General features: G+C 54.0%; 1 protein-coding gene across 1 annotated transcript in view; it reads right to left on the bottom strand.

Moving 5' to 3' along the window:
- The window catches only part of LOC108803729 (pancreatic lipase-related protein 2-like), a gene marked incomplete at its 3' end in the record, with an annotated part of 10,709 nt that extends 1,499 nt beyond the window's left edge, over nt 1-9,210 (bottom strand). Inside the window, exons 1-7 of the mRNA XM_018575548.1 lie at nt 9,156-9,210; nt 8,912-9,066; nt 6,421-6,546; nt 5,927-6,067; nt 3,862-3,970; nt 3,143-3,253; nt 2,472-2,579 (exon numbers count right to left, since the gene is read on the bottom strand). Coding sequence (XP_018431050.1) covers nt 2,472-2,579; nt 3,143-3,253; nt 3,862-3,970; nt 5,927-6,067; nt 6,421-6,546; nt 8,912-9,066; nt 9,156-9,210 — 805 coding nt within the window. The remainder of the gene's footprint in view (nt 1-2,471; nt 2,580-3,142; nt 3,254-3,861; nt 3,971-5,926; nt 6,068-6,420; nt 6,547-8,911; nt 9,067-9,155) is intronic.
- Between the last annotated feature and the right edge of the window lie 482 nt (nt 9,211-9,692).

Below are 9,692 nucleotides of genomic sequence, written 5' to 3'. Positions count from 1 at the left end.
GAGATCTCCAACACCAGATCCCAATACTCAGAGATCTCCAACCCCAGATCCCTATACTCAGAGATCTCCAACCCCAGATCCCGATACTCAGATCTCCAACACCAGATCCCAATACACCTAGATCTCCAACACCAGATTCCTATACACTGAGATCTCCAACACCAGATCCCGATACACCGAGATCTCCAACACCAGATCCCAATACTCAGAGATCTCCAACACCAGATCCCGATACTCAGAGATCTCCAACACCAGATCCCGATACTCAGAGATCTCCAACACCAGATCACTATACACCGAGATCTCCAACACCAGATCACAATACACCGAGATCTCCAACAACAGATCACAATACACCGAGATCTCCAACACCAGGTCCCGATACACCGAGATCTCCAACACCAGATCCTGATACACCAAGATCTCCAACACCAGATCCCAATACACCGAGATCTCCAACACCAGATCACCATACACAGAGATCTCCAACAACAGATCCCGATACTCAGAGATCTCCAACACCAGATCCCGATACTCAGAGATCTCCAACACCAGATCCCGATACACAGAGATCTCCAACACCAGATCCCGATACTCAGAGATCTCCAACACCAGATCCCGATACTCAGAGATCTCCAACACCAGATCCCGATACTCAGAGATCTCCAACACCAGATCCCGATACTCAGAGATCTCCAACACCAGATCCCGATACTCAGAGATCTCCAACACCAGATCCCGATACTCAGAGATCTCCAACACCAGATCACTATACACCGAGATCTCCAACACCAGATCACAATACACCGAGATCTCCAACAACAGATCACAATACACCGAGATCTCCAACACCAGGTCCCGATACACCGAGATCTCCAACACCAGATCCTGATACACCAAGATCTCCAACACCAGATCCCAATACACCGAGATCTCCAACACCAGATCACCATACACATAGATCTCCAACAACAGATCCCGATACTCAGAGATCTCCAACACCAGATCCCGATACTCAGAGATCTCCAACACCAGATCCCGATACTCAGAGATCTCCAACACCAGATCCCGATACTCAGAGATCTCCAACACCAGATCCCGATACTCAGAGATCTCCAACACCAGATCCCGATACACAGAGATCTCCAACACCAGATCCCGATACTCAGAGATCTCCAACACCAGATCCCTATACACTGAGATCTCCAACACCAGATCCCGATACTCAGAGATCTCCAACACCAGATCCCGATACTCAGAGATCTCCAACACCAGATCCCGATACTCAGAGATCTCCAACACCAGATCCCGATACTCAGAGATCTCCAACACCAGATCCCGATACTCAGAGATCTCCAACACCAGATCCCGATACTCAGAGATCTCCAACACCAGATCCCTATACACAGAGATCTCCAACACCAGATCCCGATACTCAGAGATCTCCAACACCAGATCCCGATACTCAGAGATCTCCAACACCAGATCCCGATACTCAGAGATCTCCAACACCAGATCCCGATACTCAGAGATCTCCAACACCAGATCCCGATACTCAGAGATCTCCAACACCAGATCCCGATACACAGAGATCTCCAACACCAGATCCCGATACACAGAGATCTCCAACACCAGATCCCGATACTCAGAGATCTCCAACACCAGATCCCGATACTCAGAGATCTCCAACACCAGATCACTATACACCGAGATCTCCAACACCAGATCACAATACACCGAGATCTCCAACAACAGATCACAATACACCGAGATCTCCAACACCAGGTCCCGATACACCGAGATCTCCAACACCAGATCCTGATACACCAAGATCTCCAACACCAGATCCCAATACACCGAGATCTCCAACACCAGATCACCATACACATAGATCTCCAACAACAGATCCCGATACTCAGAGATCTCCAACACCAGATCCCGATACTCAGAGATCTCCAACACCAGATCCCGATACTCAGAGATCTCCAACACCAGATCCCGATACTCAGAGATCTCCAACACCAGATCACAATACACCGAGATCTCCAACAACAGATCACAATACTCAGAGATCTCCAACACCAGATCCCAATACACCGAGATCTCCAACACCAGATCCTGATACACCAAGATCTCCAACACCAGATAACTATACACTGAGATCTCCAACACCAGATCACTATACACCGAGATCTCCAACACCAGATCACTATACACTGAGATCTCCAACACCAGATCCTGATACTCAGAGATCTCCAACACCAGATCCCGATACTCAGAGATCTCCAACACCAGATCCCGATACTCAGAGATCTCCAACACCAGATCCCTATACACTGAGATCTCCAACACCAGATCCCGATACTCAGAGATCTCCAACACCAGATCCCTATACACTGAGATCTCCAACACCAGATCCCTATACACAGAGATCTCCATGTGTGAATGTACACTGAAACATCGATCCTTACTGTCCTTGTTCCACAGGAATGCCGTCACCTTGTGGGGACACCCCGCCATGAGTTTGCCTCCATTGGGGTAAAAATCAAAATGTCCGATTGGTTTTTCTATACCGACTCCTGGAATAAAGAACATAATACCAATTACCATCTCATTGGCCGGATGTTTAGCCCCTCCCTGTCGCAGGACGGCCAGTGCTGAGTGGGTGACCTCACATGGTTCAGATGGCACCACTGCGGGCTCAGGTGGATGACCCCAATGAGGCAACAACACAATCTCATCTCCCAGATTATCCGTCACCGTCATGTATGGATTATCCACACTGTAAAGTCTCCTCACAAGATGGTGTCAGAGGAAGGAGAGAGGACACTTGGGTAGGGGGAGGGATCGGATCTGGTACATTGGGTTGGCCGGGGTCAGAGGAAGGAGAGAGGACACTTGGGTAGGGGGAGGGATCGGATCTGGTACATTGTGTTGGCCGGGGTCAGAGGAAGGAGAGAGGACACTTGGGTAGGGGGAGGGATCGGATCTAGTACATTGGGTTGGCCGGGGTCAGAGGAAGGAGAGAGGACACTTGGGTTTTTTCCCTCCTGAGACCCCGCACAGCCCTCCTGAGACCCCGCACAGCCTCCTGAGACCGCGCACAGGCTCCGGAGACCTAAGGAAATGTATTTATGAATACCGGTTATCCTGCTTGTGTCGGTGTGAATGACGTCCACAAAACCGGCATCAGAGGAATCCAGCCGCACTTCATTGTCCACGCCGTCAAAGTACGGCCGAGCCGGGTCCAGAGCTGCAGGGAGAAGATACACTTTATCCCCTTGCAGAGCGGGGTGTGGCCCCCTTCCATGCGTTTGTTACAGAATTTTGCTGCACTTCCTATTAGCCGGCGCTGGAAATGACTGCGGATGGCGCCGCACAGTTACTATGGCAACATGCGTCAATAAATAATCTTCCTTCATACATTCTGCGTCCTCTGTGGGGGGAATGAAGTAGAATTAGGGGTCATGGACCCTACAGAGGGTGTTTGTCATGTGTGAAGATAGAGATTGTATCCTCACAATGTATATGGACACGCGTGTAAGCGTACCATGCATGTAGACACGCGTGTAAGCGTACAATGTATATTCTGTATGTGGAAATGAAACGACTTCCTGGGTCTGGGATTCTTCAGAATGGCGAGTTGCAGTAACGCACATTTTCCGCACTTTTTCCGCACATTTTCCACACATTGCCGCAGATCTGAGCACAGAGCACTACAACTCATCCACAGCACATTGGTACACTAAGCTGTTATCTATATGGAAGTACAGATGTCATTGTGTGGCCCTTCAGACATGTCAGGGGCCAACATGTGGCCCCCTGTATTTATGACATTCACCATCATAGCTCTATACAGACCGGTGACCCTGCGAATCCCAGGAAACCGTCTCCCGGCCTCTCCGGCTATGTGAGCGCCCAGACTGTGTCCAATGATGTGAACGTTGCATGGAGGGTAATCCAGATCCACCTGGAGGCAGATAAAGAGGTGAGAAGCTCGCCAATGTACATGAGTCACCCCCAATGTGAGCTCAGTCCTCGGGGGTCCCCAGTGGGAGCTCAGTCCTCGGGGGGTCCCCAGTGGGAGCTCAGTCCTCGGGGGTCCCCAGTGGGAGCTCAGTCCTCGGGGGTCCCCAGTGGGAGCTCAGTCCTCGGGGGTCCCCAGTGGGAGCTCAGTCCTCGGGGGTCCCCAGTGGGAGCTCAGTCCTCGGGGGTCCCCAGTGGGAGCTCAGTCCTCGGGGGTCCCCAGTGGGAGCTCAGTCCTCGGGGGTCCCCAGTGGGAGCTCAGTCCTCGGGGGTCCCCAGTGGGAGCTCAGTCCTCGGGGGTCCCCAGTGGGAGCTCAGTCCTCGGGGGTCCCCAGTGGGAGCTCAGTCCTCGGGGGTCCCCAGTGGGAGCTCAGTCCTCGGGGGTCCCCAGTGGGAGCTCAGTCCTCGGGGGTCCCCAGTGGGAGCTCAGTCCTCGGGGGTCCCCAGTGGGAGCTCAGTCCTCGGGGGTCCCCAGTGGGAGCTCAGTCCTCGGGGGTCCCCAGTGGGAGCTCAGTCCTCGGGGGTCCCCAGTGGGAGCTCAGTCCTCGGGGGTCCCCAGTGGGAGCTCAGTCCTCGGGGGTCCCCAGTGGGAGCTCAGTCCTCGGGGGTCCCCAGTGGGAGCTCAGTCCTCGGGGGTCCCCAGTGGGAGCTCAGTCCTCGGGGGTCCCCAGTGGGAGCTCAGTCCTCGGGGGTCCCCAGTGGGAGCTCAGTCCTCGGGGGTCCCCAGTGGGAGCTCAGTCCTCGGGGGTCCCCAGTGGGAGCTCAGTCCTCGGGGGTCCCCAGTGGGAGCTCAGTCCTCGGGGGTCCCCAGTGGGAGCTCAGTCCTCGGGGGTCCCCAGTGGGAGCTCAGTCCTCGGGGGTCCCCAGTGGGAGCTCAGTCCTCGGGGGTCCCCAGTGGGAGCTCAGTCCTCGGGGGTCCCCAGTGGGAGCTCAGTCCTCGGGGGTCCCCAGTGGGAGCTCAGTCCTCGGGGGTCCCCAGTGGGAGCTCAGTCCTCGGGGGTCCCCAGTGGGAGCTCAGTCCTCGGGGGTCCCCAGTGGGAGCTCAGTCCTCGGGGGTCCCCAGTGGGAGCTCAGTCCTCGGGGGTCCCCAGTGGGAGCTCAGTCCTCGGGGGTCCCCAGTGGGAGCTCAGTCCTCGGGGGTCCCCAGTGGGAGCTCAGTCCTCGGGGGTCCCCAGTGGGAGCTCAGTCCTCGGGGGTCCCCAGTGGGAGCTCAGTCCTCGGGGGTCCCCAGTGGGAGCTCAGTCCTCGGGGGTCCCCAGTGGGAGCTCAGTCCTCGGGGGTCCCCAGTGGGAGCTCAGTCCTCGGGGGTCCCCAGTGGGAGCTCAGTCCTCGGGGGTCCCCAGTGGGAGCTCAGTCCTCGGGGGTCCCCAGTGGGAGCTCAGTCCTCGGGGGTCCCCAGTGGGAGCTCAGTCCTCGGGGGTCCCCAGTGGGAGCTCAGTCCTCGGGGGTCCCCAGTGGGAGCTCAGTCCTCGGGGGTCCCCAGTGGGAGCTCAGTCCTCGGGGGTCCCCAGTGGGAGCTCAGTCCTCGGGGGTCCCCAGTGGGAGCTCAGTCCTCGGGGGTCCCCAGTGGGAGCTCAGTCCTCGGGGGTCCCCAGTGGGAGCTCAGTCCTCGGGGGTCCCCAGTGGGAGCTCAGTCCTCGGGGGTCCCCAGTGGGAGCTCAGTCCTCGGGGGTCCCCAGTGGGAGCTCAGTCCTCGGGGGTCCCCAGTGGGAGCTCAGTCCTTGGGGTCCCCAGTGGGAGCTCAGACCTCGGGGGTGGGGTGGGGGTCCGGCATTCTCGGGTATTGATGGGGATTCAGTTTATCGCCGTCTCCTGTCATTGTAATAGATTGTATTTCCCTCCCCCACCTGCAGCCGCATTCAGTGATTGATTGATTGATCGGCTGAGTTCCTATAATCACCTGCAGTGTCCTCAGGAAATGGGCGATCTCTGCTCCTACGAGGCGCCCGTTGTTGGCGGCCTGCACATACAGCAACACGTTTCCCGATCCGCGCCGCCAATCCACCGCGATACAGTTCACGTCTTCCGCCAGCAGCAGCTCCTGGTCAGGGAATCACATGGAACATGAACCCGAAAATTAGGAACCCCCCCTCCCCCTCCCCCACCCTGATTGTTGGGAGAAACCGTTGTCTGGTCTTGTAGTTTTGGGGAGAATTTTGGGAAGATCGGAACCCCCATCAATTTTTTTCCCATTGGGCAATTTTTTTTTACTTCCTGTCTTGGAGCCCCAACAGGAAGTGAGCGGAGATCTCTCCTGGATGATTGAAATTAGTTGTCACCAGAACCGGTGTCCCCCATTGGAAGATTTGACACCAGGACAAGCAGAGGTCTCCATAAGTAGTAGGGATGAGGATGTGAGCGGTATTAGACTGTCATACTGATCCGCACACTCACGTGGCACATGTCAGACACCCAGTTATCCGTCGCCCGGTCAGCCATCCCGTGTACAATGAAGATCGTCTTCCGAGACGTCCGGAACCAAGAAGCTCTGAGGCCGGGAATGTCCCTGGCGCTGATATCCTGCACAATGTACAAAACGAGAACTACAACCTGCTAAAAGATGGCCATACACTGTATGGTGTGGGAAGTGTATGGTGTGGGAAGTGTATTGTGTGGGAAGTGTATAATATGGGTAGTGTATGGTGTGGGAAGTGTATTGTGTGGGAAGTGTATTGTGTGGGAAGGGTGTAATGTGGGTACGATATGGTGGGCGAAGTGTATGGTGTGGGAAGTGTATGGTGTGAGAAGTGTATGGTGTGGGAAGTGTATTGTGTGAGAAGTGTATAATGTAGGAAGTGTATGGTGTGGGAAGGGTGTAATGTGGGTACGATATGGTGTGGGAAGTGTATGGTGTGAGAAGTGTATGGTGTGAGAAGTGTATGGTGTGGGAAGTGTGTAATGTGGGTACGATATGGTGTGGGAAGTGTATGGTGTGAGAAGTGTATGGTGTGGGAAGTGTGTAATGTGGGTACGATATGGTGTGAGAAGTGTATGGTGTGGGAAGTGTATGTTGTGAGAAGTGTATGGTGTGAGAAGTGTATGGTGTGTTAAGTGTATGGTGTGAGAAGTGTATGGTGTGGGAAGTGTGTAATGCGGGTACGATATGGTGTGGGAAGTGTGTAATGCGGGTACGATATGGTGTGGGAAGTGTGTAATGCGGGTACGATATGGTGTGGGAAGTGTGTAATGCGGGTACGATATGGTGTGGGAAGTGTGTAATGCGGGTACGATATGGTGTGGGAAGTGTGTAATGCGGGTACGATATGGTGTGGGAAGTGTGTAATGCGGGTACGATATGGTGTGGGAAGTGTGTAATGCGGGTACGATATGGTGTGGGAAGTGTGTAATGCGGGTACGATATGGTGTGGGAAGTGTGTAATGCGGGTACGATATGGTGTGGGAAGTGTGTAATGCGGGTACGATATGGTGTGGGAAGTGTGTAATGCGGGTACGATATGGTGTGGGAAGTGTGTAATGCGGGTACGATATGGTGTGGGAAGTGTGTAATGCGGGTACGATATGGTGTGGGAAGTGTGTAATGCGGGTACGATATGGTGTGGGAAGTGTGTAATGCGGGTACGATATGGTGTGGGAAGTGTGTAATGCGGGTACGATATGGTGTGGGAAGTGTGTAATGCGGGTACGATATGGTGTGGGAAGTGTGTAATGCGGGTACGATATGGTGTGGGAAGTGTGTAATGCGGGTACGATATGGTGTGGGAAGTGTGTAATGCGGGTACGATATGGTGTGGGAAGTGTGTAATGCGGGTACGATATGGTGTGGGAAGTGTGTAATGCGGGTACGATATGGTGTGGGAAGTGTGTAATGCGGGTACGATATGGTGTGGGAAGTGTGTAATGCGGGTACGATATGGTGTGGGAAGTGTGTAATGCGGGTACGATATGGTGTGGGAAGTGTGTAATGCGGGTACGATATGGTGTGGGAAGTGTGTAATGCGGGTACGATATGGTGTGGGAAGTGTGTAATGCGGGTACGATATGGTGTGGGAAGTGTGTAATGCGGGTACGATATGGTGTGGGAAGTGTGTAATGCGGGTACGATATGGTGTGGGAAGTGTGTAATGCGGGTACGATATGGTGTGGGAAGTGTGTAATGCGGGTACGATATGGTGTGGGAAGTGTGTAATGCGGGTACGATATGGTGTGGGAAGTGTGTAATGCGGGTACGATATGGTGTGGGAAGTGTGTAATGCGGGTACGATATGGTGTGGGAAGTGTGTAATGCGGGTACGATATGGTGTGGGAAGTGTGTAATGCGGGTACGATATGGTGTGGGAAGTGTGTAATGCGGGTACGATATGGTGTGGGAAGTGTGTAATGCGGGTACGATATGGTGTGGGAAGTGTGTAATGCGGGTACGATATGGTGTGGGAAGTGTGTAATGCGGGTACGATATGGTGTGGGAAGTGTGTAATGCGGGTACGATATGGTGTGGGAAGTGTGTAATGCGGGTACGATATGGTGTGGGAAGTGTGTAATGCGGGTACGATATGGTGTGGGAAGTGTGTAATGCGGGTACGATATGGTGTGGGAAGTGTGTAATGCGGGTACGATATGGTGTGGGAAGTGTGTAATGCGGGTACGATATGGTGTGGGAAGTGTGTAATGCGGGTACGATATGGTGTGGGAAGTGTGTAATGCGGGTACGATATGGTGTGGGAAGTGTGTAATGCGGGTACGATATGGTGTGGGAAGTGTGTAATGCGGGTACGATATGGTGTGGGAAGTGTATGGGGTGAGAAGTGTATGGTGTGGGAAGGGTGTAATGTGGGAAGTGGTAATGTGGGTACGATATGGTGTGGGAAGTGTGTAATGTAGTTTTTTGTGCTATATAGACAGACAGAATTCAGAGTGACAGACACACCTGGTGACGCTCGGGGTTTTCTCGGGTCAGCAGGAGGAATCGGGTGTTGATCTTTTCTGGAGTCCAGGGCAATGAAGCGACCAGCCTCTGGGTGGTCCCAGACCAGGGCAGAGCATCCGAGAAACAGCCAAGGTCTCCATAGCAGATTTCATTACCTGGAGGGCACAGGGAGGACATGGTACTGATTTGTATGGAGATTAAAGAGAACCTGTCATGTGTGGAGCTTGTGTTGTAGAGTCTGTACATTGCTGAGTAATCAGCGGTGGAAACTTCCGCACTTTTCGCTCCGTCTGCTCCATCTCTACATCAGAAAGTCAGATGGTGCTCAGAGCTCTGGAGGCTGCGGCACGCATGAAGTCATGTGGATAAAAGGTGGGATCTGATTGGTTCACTTACTGAACAATTTCTAACCAATCTTTGTGGGGGCTGCGTGGGGGGATGTGTAAGAACTTTGTGAGGGCTGTGCGGTTCACCTTGATACGTGCAGAGTTCACACAGTACGGCGAGCAGCACGGGTCTCTAATACAGCGATATAACAATTCTCTAGAAGTGGGAATCTGGATGTGTGAGGGCTGCATGGGGGATGTGTGAGGGCTGCATGGGGGATGTGTGAGGGCTGCATGGGGGATGTGTGAGGGCTGCATGGGGGATGTGTGAGGGCTGCATGGGGGATGTGTGAGGGCTGCATGGGGGATGTGTGAGGGCTGCATGGGGGATGTGTGAGGGCTGCATGGGGGATGTGCGAGGGCTGCATGGGGGATGTGCGAGGGCTGCATGGGGG

This window comes from Nanorana parkeri, unplaced genomic scaffold (genome assembly GCF_000935625.1).
Source record: "Nanorana parkeri isolate BGI_ZX_2015 unplaced genomic scaffold, ASM93562v1 scaffold4103, whole genome shotgun sequence".
NCBI classification, from domain to species: Eukaryota; Metazoa; Chordata; class Amphibia; order Anura; family Dicroglossidae; genus Nanorana; species Nanorana parkeri.
Note: the sequence above shows the minus strand (reverse complement) of the source record. Positions and strands in the feature narration are given on the sequence as shown.